General features: G+C 41.9%; 1 protein-coding gene and 1 long non-coding RNA gene across 6 annotated transcripts; one reads left to right on the top strand and one right to left on the bottom strand.

Annotated features, from left to right (window-relative positions):
• Window positions 1–158: 158 nt before the first annotated feature.
• On the bottom strand, window positions 159–13,345 carry ppm1ba (protein phosphatase, Mg2+/Mn2+ dependent, 1Ba). 5 transcript variants are annotated; one of them, XM_054799445.1, is made up of 7 exons: window positions 12,983–13,345; window positions 7,923–8,839; window positions 7,091–7,208; window positions 6,213–6,327; window positions 4,928–4,985; window positions 2,145–2,161; window positions 159–1,620 (listed from the first exon to the last, which is right to left on the bottom strand). In XM_054799445.1, coding segments are annotated over exons 2-7 (1,197 nt in total). In that variant the 5' UTR covers window positions 8,811–8,839; window positions 12,983–13,345; the 3' UTR covers window positions 159–1,619. The 5 variants fall into 5 exon arrangements, 4 of the variants coding, with proteins under 4 accessions (XP_054655420.1, XP_054655419.1, XP_054655418.1 ...); XR_008573741.1 differs by having other exon boundaries at window positions 2,145–4,985; XM_054799444.1 differs by having other exon boundaries at window positions 159–2,161.
• On the top strand, window positions 13,113–16,937 carry LOC129194309 (uncharacterized). Its single transcript, XR_008573743.1, has 3 exons — window positions 13,113–13,215; window positions 14,249–14,334; window positions 15,885–16,937. It is a non-coding gene; the product is annotated as an uncharacterized LOC129194309 (long non-coding RNA).
• Window positions 16,938–17,649: the final 712 nt, after the last annotated feature.

The following is a 17,649-nucleotide window of genomic DNA, read 5'->3' as shown; positions in this document are numbered from 1 at the left end:
ATCTGCTATTAAGTTTGCAGTTTGTTTTTTTTTGTTTTTTTTTACAGAAAGTACTGTACAGCAGTGCTAATTGTAGAAAACCTATTTTCGTATTACAGTGGTACCTCGGTTTTCTTATTTTGCTCCAAAAGGTTAGACAAAAACCGAAACATAGGAAAATCAAAGCTATTTTCCCCATGATGAAAACCCAAAAATATTACCAGAAATATACTTTATATAGTTTTGCATGCAGAAAACAAATAATTATGAATGACAAATGATGGAACATTGTTGATGCGGATCAAATTAAATTCAATAGTTTCTCACCTTATTTATCAAAGCACCGGCACTCGCAACTTTCTTTGGCCCCATGGCGGGTTATTTAGCAGCCACACAATAAAAAAATGCACGGAGAGCGAGTCAGCAACGTGTACGGTGCTTTGTTTGGACACTGAATTTTGCGGAACAATATACAGTACAGGGCGAACGGACTAGTTTGTTTTGTGAAATACTGTACAAAACCAGAGGCAAACGTTTTATACGAATATCAAAAAATACTAAAACTGGGGCGTAAGAAAGCCGAGGTTTGACTGTACTTGAAAGAGCTAGTTTCAACGCAGCATTTTTTATAACGAGGTTTAGCACAATATCGCTCAACTTTTAGTATCAATTCCAATGTACAAGATTTCGATAAGGACAAGGCCTCAGCGGAAACGCATGATAGTGTCAAAATGTCACGAGGTACCTCAGATAAGTTTGTATGACACAAAAAAAGTGTACAACCACAAAATAATATAAGCTTAAGCTTTGGAATACAAAGAAAGCAAACATTTCAAGAGTTGAAATTGACGTTTTGGCATTATTTATTGATTTTACAAATCACAAAAGGAATTGGCAGCACAAGCAGGACTGTGTGTTGAGTCTTTGGAACGTTATCATGTGGGAATACTGTTTGTGTGAGTACCATGTATGCCCACAGACAAATCACATACGCACATAATGTGTCAGGCCACGTGGCTGTCATCTAACTCAAAATACACACCTCTGTGTTATTATTATTAGAAATTGTAAAGGATATTATTGTACATGACAACCACATGTGTTGGGTCGTGTGAATACTGATGAAGTGGTGAGTTGAGGAGGAAGCATGTGCAAAAGGATCCGCACCGGCTTGACATCACTTTGAACCAGCCGAACTCCACTGAGCGCCCTCTTGTGTTCGGGCATGTGACTGATTCTTTGAGCCAGCGGGTCTTTGGACTTCATGGCTATTCATGTCATAAGGTAGTTTTCAGATAAATACTGCTTAAAGTTCACTCCTTAATCCCCTTTTAGTAGCGGTCCAGGAGAGGATGCTTTGGAAATGGTGGACAGGTGATGTGAGGTTCTTCAAGAAATCTCAAGAAGTGGGGAAAGGGAGCAGTCCAAAAAAAAAAAAAAAAAAAAAAAAAAAAAAAGAGAGACACGTACACTTACTCCCATGTTTTCCCCATCAGGACTACTTCAACTGGCCTTTCAGCGTGGGGGAAAATGTAAAGAAACCAACACTTGTGATCCTAGACCTTTTCGGTTTTAAATCCACCCGGCAGATCAGGAAGTTGTTCTGAACGTCTACCAGTGACACTCCAGGTCAGCGCCGCTCTGCCAGGGGAACGCCAGCGAGAGGGAAAAAACAACAACAGAAGAATAGAAAGAAGATTAGAAGGAAAGGAGAGAGCACAGTTGATAACGTAGAGAGGTTGCACTCCCCAGTTTCTACCTGAACACAAATGAAAAGTTAAAGCAGAGTAAGCCAGGGCACACTTTCAGCTGGTAGCCTCTCAGGCCTGCAGCAAAGGTCCAAGAACGTTCTTGGTCTTGTTGAAGGAAAACGACAGAGACAGGGGGTTGTTGCTGTTGTGAAAACGACCCGCAATGAGGGGGCGGTGCATGCGTGTGCAGACAGTGCATGCGTGTTTGTGACATAAAGGGACCTGAAAAAACTTTGGACAGTGGACGCTGTCAGCATACATGACGCAGGAGTGGACACGGATGGGGACAGAGAAGGTGGCCACTCCACATGCCTGCAAGACTGTTAATTGTGAGGATACATGTGTGGAGGTGAGAGGAAGTGGGAGGGCGGAGAGAAAGGGATGGGCAAAACATTTATATATGTGATCACTTACCAAATGAAACAGGAGGGCTGCGTTAAGCAGAGGGTGAAGACACAGTTAGACACTCTCTGCATCCCTCTACGTGTGCACTTACCGCCCTAATGTGCTCGTTTGCGTCTCTAAGGACACAAAATTTGGTACACCTTCATGTCATGGGGTTCAATACAAAATATATACTCCAGCTTCCTCCCACATCCCAAAAGCATCCATGTTAGGCCAGTGATTCCCAACCACTGTGTCGTGGCACATAATTGGGTCGTGGGGAATTATCCAATTTCACTTGATTGGTTCAGAAATTATTACAGGCGGTCCTCCTGTTACGACGTTTTGTGGTTACGTACGCACTCCCATAACTTATCAGTCCAGTCCCTCATTTATCGCGGTAAATTGGTTCCAGACTCGACCGCAATAAGTGAAGTTCCACAAAGTGTGATTTGTAGTTATGGCATAGAAAACCTGTTTCCAATCTTCTAAATATGTTTTTTAATATTATTAGAGCCCTCTAGACATGAAATAACACCCATATAGTCACCTTTACATTTGTATTACCCAATATTGTAGATATAATCAGAAAAAATAAGCCATATTAGACATAAATAACATGACAGACTGACACATTAGCAGTTCCTTGTTGTTTTTCTGGACAGTGTACTTCCTGCGGTGGCTATTGTCTCATCAATGTATTGCCATGGCGGCTTTAAGCGGCTTTATACTCATACAACCCAATATAGTAGACATAACAGGAGTAAATAAGCCATTTAAAACGTCAATAAAACTCCTGCTCGTGTGTGTCACAGTGAATGTGTTCCCTGGCGGACCTTAAGTGGTGTGTGGACAGATGTGAAGAGGACAGGAAGGGACGTCGGCAGTTCAGAGTTGAGTTTTAGCTTTTCGTTGGTTATGACCCCAACAGTAGCCTGTCATATTGTTATGTTATTATTATTGTGCCTGTTATCTTGTGCCTGTCTCACCGAACACCCAAACCTAGTGGCCAATGGAGAATACTACACCAAAAAAGACAAATTTTACTATATTCACATTTAATGTGGATTTAATGAATTTGATTATTTAATTTAGTCATTTTTATGTTTGAAAATGCTTAATTTAGGCCGAGAATAAGTACAATTTGCTGAAAAATGCATTTTTATTTTTTGACTAATGGGTCATATTCAACCATGGAACAGCAAACATTTATTAATTACTTTGTAAAAAAACATGATAGAGTGAGGACGCCATGTTCGAACCGCGATGTAGCGATTGACGACTGTACTTTAAGAGCAAAGACCAAAGTTCATTCTAATAACACGTACAAAGCTGAGGTGTGTTTTTTCAAACTTGCATCCTTTCATTTTTAAGCATGTGGCCCTCGGTAGAAACAGTTTGGACACCTAAACTGTCCATAGGTGTGAATGGTTGTTTGTCTATATGTCCCCTGTGACTGACTGTTGACCAGTCCAAGGTGTACCCTGCCTCTCGCCCAAAAGTCAGCCGGGATAGGCTCCAGCTCATCCATGACCCTAATGAGGACAAGCGGCAAAGAAAATGGATGGATGGGTAATATCATTAATGATGCAAGCTCGACCTGTGAGTGTATATGTCCAATATGTCCTTCAGCACTTATTGTAGAACTGACACCATTTTCCCCCACAACACAAAGATAATTAAACCACATTTTGACGGTAATTTTACCAAGCCTTACCAGGGAGGTGTAACATGGACCCATACATTTAAAAGCCCATTAGTTTAATTTTGGCCTGGACATATTGTAGGTCTGCAAAGTGCCTTCCCTTTTAACTGTATTAGTGTAGGTGGGTGTGAAAAATGGGTGGGAAATGGAAGGAAACTAGTCCCTACACGCTATCAGAACAGTGAGGTGTGCAACAATATCATTAAAAAAAGTGACCTAGCAGCAAAAAAATAGCAAAAAGAAATTTTATACACATTGATATTAACAATGGGGGGCACTGACCTGCTGTTTTAAGCGTTTGTGTGCGCACGCACATATGCACACACACACGCGCACACACACAGCAGTGACGTGCGGTGAGGTTCATGGCTGGTGAGGCACTGATTCCTTTCCATTTTTTTATGTTAATACATGTAACAAGATAACAAGAAAAAGAGGAGAGGAAAAAAACCCTGGCGCCGACTTTTTCTCTCTACAGAAGGACGGCAGCGAGCCCCGCCCCTTCACGGTGAAGAGGAATACTGTGCGCATCAGCGTATGACATTTCTCTGTATTTTATTGTCCGATTAACATGAATAACGTCACACTTACATTAACGATATTGCACAGGTTGTAGAAAGTCATGGTGTACAATGAATGTTTCTGCAAACATTAGAGTATATTGTTAACTTGCTGACAAACAGAAATCTCCATCCAACTCAATGCACCGAGTGCTGTGAACTCATAAGCTAGGGCCTAGCCTATGAGTGCACAGCACTAAGTAAGCAGTAAGCCGACAGGAGACTCAGCCTTGCTGGGTTTCTGCTCTGTATTTGATCAGGAAACTCATTTTTGCTTAATAAAATGTTTAAAAGGATTGAAATTATACTGAGAATACATTTCTAACACAGTTCAATGGACAAACATTAATATTTATTTTAGGTTATCATTATTTGGTTTATTTTTCATGATGACAGGTGAGGCTCTGCCTCACATGCCTCCCCTGACTGCACGTCACTGACACACGGATATGACCACCTTTCAAAGTGAAATAGCAAAGCTAGGGATGTCGTCTAAAAGAGAGGTGCAGACTTGACAAAATCTTTGATAGCATCGACTGAGTACTGACCCCTTCTTCTTCTCTGTGTGGACTTAGTTGGTTGTACACTGCTTCAATGACACTGCGTCTGAAATATAAACAGAAAAATCAACAAAATTCATGTAAAAAATAAAGGCATGGCAGCGTGGACGTACTATATCAACAAGGCAATTTAGTTTAGTGCATTTGATTCCCAACAGAGACTTGACGTTAATACTTCTTTAATCACCCTCAAGTTCTACAAAACAATTAATGGTGCATGTTGAAGGAAAACTGTACTTTTTTTGGAAATTTGTCCATCATCCACAATCCTTATGTGAGACATGAACACGTCTCTCTCTTTTCTGTGCATTCTAAAGACATAAAGACAGCTAATAGAGGCAGTTTAGAACGCATGTAATGGGACGCACCTATTCAGTCTACAAAGCCTTCTGAAAAAAACTCCAAAAACAGCCAAGGACAGTCCATTTACATCATTTGATCTGCATATTAACCAAGCGACAGCGACATTGTTATTATTATTGTTATTAACATTGTTTTGCCGAAGAACTACTTTACTGGCGTAGTCACACCTTGCCACACCACACCGGCTAGCTACCAGCCGGCTAGCGACGAGCTTCACCACACACTTGCCGCGCTCACAAAGCCTCAGGTCTCAGGCGTCACGCGGGACAAAGCGGGACCACACAGATGCGGGAAGTGGTAGTGACAATGCAGACCCATGCGGGAACAATGTGCGCTCTGCGTACGATGTCATACACTAGACGTAAACAGTACTTGACCTAGGTGTAAATACGACGTGCGGCATTTAGCGGCAATGCGCACCATTTTCGGTCACGAATTGCGTGCTAAGAGCGTCAACTAGTCTTCAACCTTTTCATCTAAATGACACGGAGGCAAAATGCCACTCGTGTAAACACGATATACAAGATTGGGTCTACGAGAACGAGACGGGACGAGATTTTAACTAATTTTAAGAAAATTACAATATAAAAAATATGACAATATGTCGCAATCTATTAATTTAATTTCTACTACGTTACACTCTTCTGCACTCTGCGTGTATGCTACCAGCCCCGCCTCCACCCACCAAGACAGAGACTGTATGACTGACAAAGGGGCTCACTCCGTTCATGCAGTTGTTCTATGGAACAAACGTTCGATTGTGTGATTATTTATTGATTATCACCCCAGTCTGAGTGCCCACGAGAACGAGAAATCTTGTCACGTTTTAATCTCGCGAGATCCTGTGACACCCCTAGTAAACACCGCTTTGCGTTTAAAACGTACACTTTTAGGGCACCTTATGACTTACTTGCTAGCGAGGCCTCCGCCTGGTGGCAGAGAGGGCATGTTGCGGTCTACTGACAGGTTCCTCATCACCGTGACCAGGTCGGGAACACCTTCGTCGGTTGGCCGGGACAGCATCTCTGAAAACAACAGCAGATATATAGGCTACTTAGAGGCGAGCACAGCTGGGGGACAGACAAACGAGGAGAGAGGAAGTGAGGACAAGGAGAATGTTTGGGGAAAGAGAAAGATGGATGCAGAAAGTTAGTTGATGGTGGCAAGCAGCCAGTAAAATGCTCAACCATAAAAATTCCTATCCCTTTTTCCCTTGTTTTGTCAGTCTGCCAGTATTTGAAATCAAACATTTACATTAACATGTAATGCTACATGATTTGATGCCAATAAATCAGTGTATTTGTATTATTTGGCCGTAGTGGAGAGTCCTTATTGCCAGTACAAAGAGCTTAGAATTAGACCGGGAAAAAAACCCAAAAAACTTCACAGGAGGGGCAAGTGCATCGTGAGAGAACAAAAGGGGAGACCAATGGGATGGCAGGGGAACAGGGGAATCCATCCAGAGAAGACACTGCATGTCTGAGAGGAGAGGAGAACACAATGTACAAAGGAAGGAGAGAAGCAAGAGGGAGTACGGAAGATGGATGTTTGCTGAAATGGAAAAGGAGGTCATGTGGTGTCATTCTTCTGCATGGAGTCGGATCTAACTGGGACGAAGGGGGTTAGACAATAGATAGTGGCAGAGGAAACATGAGACCTGTTTGAAAAGTCACAATTTCATTCAATGGAATTGCCTTAAATGGTCATGCATGTAAAAAAAAACAAAAAAAACAATGGCAGTCAACAGAATAAAACAATCCGGTTTGGGCACGAGACACCCGTCCTCACCTTCCACTCGAGACTCCAGGTACTGGTTGAGCTCGGCATCCCTCCTCACAGCATCTTCTGACACTTTGGGAGTGTTGGGCAAACACACTAACACAACACTCATGTTATCCCGACTACCCTAAGAAGGAAGGGGAGGAAAGAGGAACCGAGTAAGAGCAGGATAGAGGAGTAATGATGGTTCTGGGCTCAAATGATGACACACAACTTCAACTGTTTGACCCCCTCAGTGAGGATGATTGTATTTTTATTTTTGATTCCTACGTTTATTTCCATTACAAAACATTTCACTCAGTAGTGTGCAAACTTTGTCCACCAAGGGCCACATGCAAAAAAAATTGAAAGATGCGGCGGTCCACTTTGATACAGCCGAGATTTTAACATTACTTTTAAGAAGAAGAAAAAAAAATATGACGATGTATTTCAATGTGCTAATTTAATTTCTACTACAGCGACAAAGAGACTGTATGACTGCGACGAGGGCTCACTCCATTCATGCCGTTGTTCTATGGAACAAACACACCAAGGTGCTGAAACCAACGCATAGAGTGAACCCTGTTCCTGCCTGTTTGGAGGCTGGAGACGAGGAAAGCGACACACATGCACATGGCAATATATTGAGGCGAGCAAAATGATAAAGTTGACTTTCATTTATTGTGTGATTAATTTATTTATTTTGTAAAATATCCGTATTCATGTGGACACCAAAAAACACTTTAAAATGTGCTCCTTCTGCCCTACTGGAGTGAATATGGTGTCAAATATTGTGACAAAAAGGAATGATGTGGAAATGTGTGGACATCAAGACCAATAGTAATGTGACATTTATACTCACCTTGTGCAAGCAGGTGTCCACCACTTCATTGCAGACTCTCTCCAGGTCGTCAGATACCTCAAGCCTCGATTTCACAAAGTCGCACAGATCCTCATTGGACATGACATCCCAGATCCCATCGCACGCCAGGATCACAAACTGGTCCTGCTCAGGGGTCCGGACCATCTCGTTAACTTCCGGCTCGGGGCTCACCAGCTGCTCAGTGGGGCCTTTGCCGACGACGCACTTGTAGTCGTAGTCCCCCAAGGCCCTGGAGACAGCCAGCGACCCGTTCACCCGCTGGATCATCACAGACCCGCCGGCGTTCTGGATGCGCTCTCTCTCGCGTGGGTTGCAAGGCTTGTGGTCATGCGTGGAGAAGCACACTTGGGAGTTTCGGTACAAAACGGCCCGAGAGTCGCCGCAGTTCATAAAAAAGAAATGCTGGGGCGACAGAAGGATGCCCACGGCCGTGGAGCCACTTCGGTCCATGCCATTTCGTAGGTCGGAGAAGCTGCGCATGTGTTCGTCTATCCTCAGGAAGCCTGTCCTGATCCCCGCTTTCACTGCCTCTACTGTGGGGACAACAACTGCTGGGGTGTCATTGGTGGTGCTCTCTGAACCAGCCAGCGAGCTCTGCTGCCCTCCGGGCCCTAAACTGGCACTGATTATGTGCTCCAGGAGATGCTTTGAGCAGTAATTGGCAACTTTTGAGCCTGCATGGCCATCATAGACCGCAAAAAACGACCAGTCCATCATGCCGGGAGTCGGCAATCCCAGCGCGGCGGTATGAGCATCTTCCATCTCCACTCGCCAGCCCTGCATGGAGCTCAACCCGTAGCGGATGCCATTTCCTTCACCGTGGGAGTTGTGCTTCTCTGTCTTGGGCTTGTCCAGGAAGGCACCCATGGCTCTGGTCTGCAGGGACCCACGGTTGCCTGCGGGGGAGGAGAAACAGATGAACACAGGACAGAGGAAAGGAAAAGCACACTCTGAATTTCAAGTGAAAGTCAGTCGTAATGTTTACGAACACTATGCTAATCCCAAAGTACACACCAGGAGGGACCACATCCACTTATGTCATGGCAATATGGGCATGTTTATTGTTAAGTGTGGAATCTGATTCATCTTACAAGCTTATGTTGCAGAGTCCTACATCTTCAACAACTGGTGGCATAATGAATAGGGGTCGAGGAGATGAGACCAGATTTTAACATTCCTTTTAAGAAAAGTACAATGAAAAAAATATGATAATATATTGCAATCTACTAATTAGAGCTCCAACAAATAATCGATTAATCCATGGTTAATCGATTACCCAATCAATCAACAACTATTTTGGTAATCGATTAATGTTTTTTTGATTTAAATATGTAAATATCCTCTGAGTTCAGCCTCTCAAATGCACTGCAATTAATTTAGGGCCGTCTAGCTGGCTACTCCAGAAATCAAAAATCAGGCAGAAAGCAAAGTGCAGGACTCTAAATGTAGATATAAATAGCATCAGGGGCTCCCCCTGTGCGGCTCAAAACGCTTTTGGAAGACATATTAGCATAGATGTCACACTAATATTCTCTAGGTTTTATCAACAAATGGCCTATGGCTGGTGGCCGATTAGTTGCTAAGTCCCGCTTCCGCCTCCAAATATTCACCTGTTTGTGTGCAGTGGTTCACGAGTACAAGAGTTACTTAATTTTCTCACATGACTGAATGGTTGCACTGGGCTCCATTCATTAGCCACCAAAGGTCTGACACATTTGAACACATCAACATAACCTTTTACTGAGCAGACTGCAAAGCCATGAGAGTCGCTGGCTCTTTCCACCTGTGCAGCAACTCCATACACACCCACTAATAACAACTTAACACTGATGTAAGTGCTAATCTGTAAAAGTGATGTCAGCAGACTCTGACATCTCCATGGCTACACGGGTTCTTGGAATGGCAGCCATGCAAGATTACCACGGCAACAAAAGGATTAATTTCAGGAGGTTGCAACATGCGATAAGATATAAAACCGCTGCAGCGGAGGGCTTCTTATGGCGTCTCAGCTAATTTGTTCAGCTGTTTGTCGTCATCGTTGGTGGCTAGCATTGTCAGGATGATGTGGAATAAAGGCTATTTGAAAGTCAAGTGAACAAGATCAAGAAGTTTTGAGGCTTTCACGCTAACAGGGCTGCTTTAATGAGCTAAGCCAATTTGGTGATCAGTCACTGATGGGAAGCATGCAGGCCAGCCTGTCAGACACCATGTGCAAAGGTAAACTACTACAGTAGAAACTTCATTAAGAAACGTCATTAATTCGTTCCAGAAGGTCCGACTCTAACCCCATCAATTTTTCCTATGAGAAATAATGTAAATCCAATTAATCCGTTCCAAAAAGCCAAAAACGTTTTTATAGTTTTACAATTATAGCTTTACATGCAGAAAACAATTCAACATGCATAGAAATACACATAAATGATGATGAATGGCAAACAAGCTGTAATAGAACTAAAGCCATGTGTGAAAAATAGACATTTGTATGGCCACCATCTCAATTACTCTCATTTTTTCGTCATTCGTGGCTGGTCTTTGATTGGAACCGGAAGCTACTGTACACTGTGTTAAATATTTGTCACTATTGTAATATGTGGGAAAGCTACATTTGTTTGGTGCTTTCCTAAATGGTTAAAAAAGCAATGGGACGAATTCCAAAAAATATAATGAATCAAATCAATGGAGGTCTTCAATGCTTTTACAAGCCAGGCTTGCCAGGGTGATGAGTCATCATCGTAAGTCGCATCGGAAGCGGTCAATTTCCTGGAAGAGGAGCACTTTTAACAGGCATCGTCAGTCATCATCAGTGCCATGGCGTCGGGGAATGCTGGGGCTAGATGGGAGTCTATCAGATGATGGGCAGGAAGGAGGAGATGCGTCCTCCTTTACTGTAGAGTAGTTACTACACTAGCAGGAGTGGCTAGCTGTGTGCCGCCTATCAGCTTTTTGTCATATGCAAACATATCCTGTAGGACAGTGGTTTCCATAGTGTGAGGCAGACCAGAAAACTTCAAGGAAGGCGCAGAAGAGAAAAATTGAGAAAAATAAAGAGAAACTTATTTTGCAAACCTGTGCTACGGAAACTTCAGCTATGCTAAAAGGAAAAATGAATTGATTTTTAGTTCCTACAATGAAACAAGAGTCTGGGGTGAGCAGACCACTCCACAAAACATCCTTGAGAAAATCAATTATTTGGCAAGTAGGGGAGGTCCCAACTGCATTATGTTCGCAAAAGGGAAAATATGTCGTCTTGCTGGAAATGACATAATAACGATCACGTTAGTTGAATACGTTGAATGGGGACACATTTTACGCAACACTGTCACTTCCATCAGACTAAAGTCCGAGTTAAGACCCGAGTCATTGATGTCCAAGTCGAGATGTTGTCAAGTCGATCCAAAGTCATCAAGACTGTGACTGGTAGATGGCATCGTAACTCTGCATAGTCGGAGGCTCCTCAGCTTGCTTAAGGAAGGTGTGCCTCAATTTGTAAGCGACAGCCAACAACTAGCTTGACAACACAGAAAATAAACAGCACAACATGTAACAGGCAAGTTAACGCACAACAGCAATGACCTACCATTCTCTGGTAATCCAACGACTAAGCACTAACAACAAACACATCACTTGAAACTGTTATTTGCATAGTTCCCGCAAGGCGTGCTGGGTACTGCATCGGCAAATCCTCTCTTCTACAATATAATGAGATATCTTTAAAATCAGTTCACGCTTACATAGAGCTTAGGACACATGAACGTTTTTTTTTTTAAGTATTATTTTTTTATCGCCTGTGTGTTATAATTCGCTTGAAATGAAAACTACACCTTAAAGTGAATAACTTCATGTTCTGTTGCTAAATAAAGTTAAAAAACATGAGATACACATATCCAGCTAACCTGAGGCTGTGTGCTTTTTCATAGTCAACCGACCTGACATTAACGCTAGCTTTAGCCAGGAATTTGACCAGGCTACTCCATTCACCGTAGTTGTTTGATGATATTCTGCACGCAGGCTAGAAGGAACTCAGTAACATAGTTAAGTTACACTTTGTCTATTCTGCATCATAAGACGCTCTCTAACACGTTATAAACAACAGGATGTGTGTAATTATTATTTCATGAGGTTTTCAAAAGTAAAAATCATTTGTTAGCATGTACTCCTATGTAAAAGAGACTTCCAAACATTTATGTTCAAGTTCAATGGTTTGGCATCTATATACTGGTTGAAAATAGCCCTGTGAGAAATTCATAAAAAGTCCATATCATGGAGAATTTCAGACATTTCATCCAAGAACTTACTTAGCGCCCTCATTTATACCCACGCAAACTTTCACGACCCTGAAAAGAATTGGAATTGAGAATCATTAGGAACTGGAATTAAACAAATTCAAACATGCCCAACCCTAATTGTTATTCAGTACATGCGACCAACATAAAAGCCCTGAACAATGTGACCCTAAAGTGGAAGTGGCTGACACCTAATAAACCAAACGCAAAGAGGAGTACAGTGAATCAACAACTCACTATAACCTAATATACAAAAGGCTTGATGACATGGCCACAGACTCTAAAGCATTTGGCTAAAAAGGCACTGGTTTCACATCAAGGTGCCACCACAAACATGCCACAGATGATGCTGCTGCCATTTATGGCAGACAGCATTACTCACACACGCTATTATTGTTGGTACATAATAGTACCTCATTGAGGGTAGCAAATCTTAAGATTAGCACAAAAATGAGCACATAATCACTCCAACGTACAAAATGTACAACAGCTACTGCCCTGTGCTGCAAGCATTTTATCTTGCAATGAATTATGAGACAATTAAGCTGCAAATTACATCGTGATTTCTTATTTGCAAAAAACGTTAACCACTAGCAAGGTGTCTAATTGATGCATAATTAACCCCAGGGTGCCTTTCCGAAACCCACACCAATTAGGGGGGGACGCTAATAGTAGCCAGCTAACAAACTTGACAGTTGCACACTATTAGCGAATGTTTACGTTACGTTGTCTAGGGAGACACGTCCAAGTACTTACTTTGTAGGAGATGAGCTGTCTTCCTTAGGTCCTTGTTGTTATGTCTTCAGAGGTAGGTTGTGTTTAAGGAGCCTGCTGGGCTTGTTGTGATAGGCTTAGCGCTTCTTTAAACATTAGCCTCTTTCTGTCCATCAGCTAGGTAGCTAGCAGTGCTGTGAAGCGGGGCTGCCTTTCACACGACTAACTTCCCTCTCGACGCGTCTCCGCATCGGGGAAAGGCTTCCAACGTCATGGTAGGCACGGTAAATTGATTGACGAGAAACATACTTGTTTCTCTGTGGTAGAAATGCGTTTAAGGGCGGTAGGCTAGCTGTGGCTAATGCTAAGTTAAATGTATGAAGGGGATGACGTTCTTTTTGAACTTCCAAGGAGGGGTGGTGCTACAATATTCGTTTCTCATCTCTGATTGGACAAAACCTCATTGGGAGTTGCGTTTTGATTAGTTGGTAGATCTGTCGGTCATAGGTCCTCTGATTTACGGTATTGTTAAAAGTGTTCATTTTGTGTGTCTTCCACATACACACAAATGGGCACTTTCTTAGGTACACTTGCTATTAATATTATAGTAATTTGACAATATTTTATATATATTGTTCTCGTTAAAAGATAATAATGCTCAGTTTTATGGGTAAAACACTGTGTAACAATATGGTTTTACTCCAAGCTACCCATATACCCTATTGATTTTACTATTACACGTCTTAATCCTTTTCTTTTACATCTTAAACCTTTCCAATATTAAACTGGCAGATCTTGCCATGCCAGAAGTGAAAAACTCACTAACTGCTGTGACATGGATAAGGGGTAGGATTAAATAAACTCTGCTTCTTTCTACTTCTTTTCGGACATGTTGAATTGTGTAACTGTCAGCATGCTATGTACTTCAAGTAGCCTTCTATGCATGTTGGAAATAAACTAAACCATCATTGTTACCATTGTATCTACATGAGAGGGGGAAATGCATGTAGTGGAAAACATTAGACCCTGCATATTGTTGCATTTTGCAAAATCTTAATTGTACGTCCCCCCTAATGTGTTTTTCGGTGTGGTTCTACCGAATAGATGCGCCCACAGTAAATCAAATCGTCTCTTGTAGCCAAGTCCATAGGTTTCAACAAATTAAGGTACTTCCATACAGATAACAGGGAGATATTCATTTAACAATACGTTTATTATTGCTGTGTGTAGTGTACAATTGCTGCACAATGTATTGTTGTCCTGCTCTTACATTATTTAGATATAGGTATTCTCCATTTTCTATTTCAGTTGCTCATGTTGGCAGATATATTAGTGGCGTCCCTCATCAGGAGCCTCATCTGAGCTATTCTTAGCCTGAGATGCCTACTGGGAAAGTAAGTGGACCTCTTTCAATCAGATGACTGACACACAAATGCAACATTAAAGGTCCACTCCTGAACATTCACTCAAATGATGCTCACATCACAAACTCATTAAGACGATGAGATAAAAATGTTACATTTAATGTATTTTGCCGTGACAACCATTGCAGCGAATCACAGGATCCTGTCGGTGCCAGTGTGTCTCTCCTAATCTATAAATTGTTTACAACACTAATATCTCATCAATAATACATTCTGATCATTCGGTCTTTATGATGTCAAGTGAAGAGTGTGCATGGGGTAGGGAGTTCCACGGGCAGCACCCACACCGTAATTTATAAACAACTATGACACTGGTTTTTAGGTTTTATGTTTGTCTTAATATCCACACTAATCTTAAATTAATAAAGACCAAATGTAGAAAATGCAACTTTGTATCATTTTCTTTACTTGGCATGAGGTGTATATGAATTATTTGTCAATTAATATTTTGGATTACAGCACTTAGTAGTAGTAGTATTGTAATAATAATAATGCCATTTTAAAATATTATTATTTTAGTATTATTATTTTATTGGCGAAAATACTTATTATAAGCCATAGTGAATGTATTATAAATAACAATGTTCTTTTTATTTTATTTTATTATTTGTAATAGGCAGCTTTATTTCATTTTGGTAGTTCATAGAATAACAGAAAAAAGAGTACAATGTTTACATTTTAAGAACCACAACATGGAGTGCAGAGCATTCAGAATTTAACTTTAAACAGCCTGATTGGGTCAAAATAGAGTGTACAACGTGTAGTTGGGATTACAGTATACTTTATGATCACAGTATTATGTGCAAATACTGTATGCATACTTGCACGTGCTTGTTGCGTATAGAAGGGGCCCGCAAATGCAGATCCAATTTTCTTAATCATGTTTCTCCAAAACAATCGAGTGATAAATAAACACAGAGTCAAGTGCTGCTTCTTTTGTTTATCATACAGTGTGTGAAGGAGGAACACACGCACACTGTTGCCGGCCTTGCCATCTCCTTCCTCTTCTCCCTAATCACCCAGCAATCACGCCTCGCCTTGCCCTTCGCTCTTCAAACACAAGAGCTCTTGAAAAAGCTGATTTCCTGCCTCCTCGGCGGGTGCAGGTTGCTTTTGTCGGAGGAGGAGCTGGGTCAAAACAATAATTGTCGGCAAATTGCGCCTGGGAAAACGTGTACACGACGCTCATTTGATTTGCATGTTGTTTTGCTGCATGAGTTTGCTCCTCCGGGGCCTGTTTAACATGTTGTGTTTTTGATGGCAAATCCATTTCTTGGTTATAAACACAGGAAGAGAGAATGTAGCATACATGTTAATGCATGCTATGTGAAGGGGGCAAGCTGCTCCCTCTTCTTAATGGGATTAGAGTCATTAACCAACTGTTTACTAAATGGGAGATGACCTCTCTCGCTCTCCCACTCACTCTTTTGCTTTGTCTCCTCCTTGTTCTCTTCACCCCTCTCTCTCTCTCTCTCTCTCTCTCTCTCTCTCTCTCTGTTTCCATTCTGATCTCTAATCAGCGGGATGGCCTAGAAGTGCCTTGCGGGTGAATAGGAATGAATGCAGCTGCCCGCTATACGGATTACTACCTCACTTCACACGCACGCACACACACAACTGCATACACATAATAGACGACTGTACAGTATATGTTATTTACACGTGTGGAAGATTTTTGCTGACACATGCACACTCATGGAAACCTCCATCAGGCACATTCAATGACATCCAACGCAAGAGCTGCATCAAAAACAGGTGTACTATTTTGGTTTTGCAAGTTTCTAATGTCTGGACCCCAATGAAGGTAAATATGGCAACCAAAATATGATATACACAAATGCAAAACACCATACTGTTATGTGAATATCTTTGACAGTATTACGACATTTCCACATACGACAGGGCTATCCAGCTGCAAAACTGAATCCAGCCCAGTTTGCCAGCTCAGTTCAAAAGTTGAGAGCAGCATTTTTGCAGCCCTCCTGTCATATACAGTAGAGCCTGGGTTCCCAACGTGGGGTACACCAGGGCACGTGACTAAAAATGAAAAACCATTGGTGTCTACCACTCACAATTACGGGTGTGCCTGAACGGAGCAAAAAGGAGACGCAACACAAAGTTGGTAATTGCTCTGTGTGCATCATATGAGCAAATAAGTGATCTTGATGATTATTTTGTACATTAAGAGTGCTTAATCTTGAAGATGTAATTTATATTGGTGTTCCAATCCCTGCGTGGCGCAGCGGTGAAAACCTGTCACTGTGAGTGGGGATTCCTGCTAAAATGAGGCTTTATCATTGGTTGTATGTATTTTTGTACTTCAGATACTGCTTTATCGTGATTATTAAACTTTCCCCTTCAATTTGGTATTTAATTAATATGCAGACTTACACCATAGCCATCGCCAGTGCACAAAAAAAGCGATGCTCAAATTCAACCCATTCAAAGGGAAGGACTAGTGGATCTTTGACTAGTGTTTTTGCAATAAGTCCTCAAAAACAGTAGCACTTCCCTGACATATATAGACAGTCTTTCACTATGTTTGCAGTAGAGCCTTAAAAACATTGAGGATCTTTGACTAGTGTTTTTGTGATACACCTTTAAAAACAGCAGGGTGGTCTCATCAAATAGAGGACCTTTGACTCGTGTTTTGGCGGTTCATCCTTAAAAGCGAGGCGCATGGTGGCCGAGTGGTTTGCATGTTGGCCATGCAGTCAGGAGATCGGGAAGACCTGGGTTCGAGTCTCCGTTGGGCATCTCTGTGTGGAGTTTGCATGTTTTACCCGTGAGAACTTGGGTTTTCTCCGGGTACTCCGGTTTGCTCCCACATTCCAAAAACATGCATGTTTGGTTAATTGGCGACTCAAAATTGTCCACAAGTATGAATGTGAGTGCGAATGGTTGTTTGTCCATATGTGCCCTGTGATTGGCTGGCGACCAGTCCAGGGTGTACCCCGCCTCTTGCCCGAAGTCAGCTGGGATAGGCTCCAGCATACCACCCACGACCCTAATGAGGTTAAGCGGCATAGAAAATGGATGGATGGATCCTTAAAAACAGCAGTTAGTTTCTGTCATATAGAGGATCTTTTACTATTTTTGCAGTACATTCTTACAATCCGCTGAGCGTTCCTGTCATCTCGAGGATCTTTGACACGTGTTGTTCCACTCGAGCCTCAAAAACAGGAACATGTTTCTGTCACATAGAAGGATCTTTTATTATTTTTGCAGTAAGGCTGTAAAATATACAGAGCTCCTGTCATTGAAAGGATCTTCCACTTGTGTTTT

This window comes from Dunckerocampus dactyliophorus, chromosome 14, assembly GCF_027744805.1.
Source record: "Dunckerocampus dactyliophorus isolate RoL2022-P2 chromosome 14, RoL_Ddac_1.1, whole genome shotgun sequence".
NCBI classification, from domain to species: domain Eukaryota; kingdom Metazoa; phylum Chordata; class Actinopteri; order Syngnathiformes; family Syngnathidae; genus Dunckerocampus; species Dunckerocampus dactyliophorus.
The sequence above is the reverse complement of the archived record's forward strand: the minus strand, read 5'-3'. Positions and strand labels throughout refer to the sequence as shown.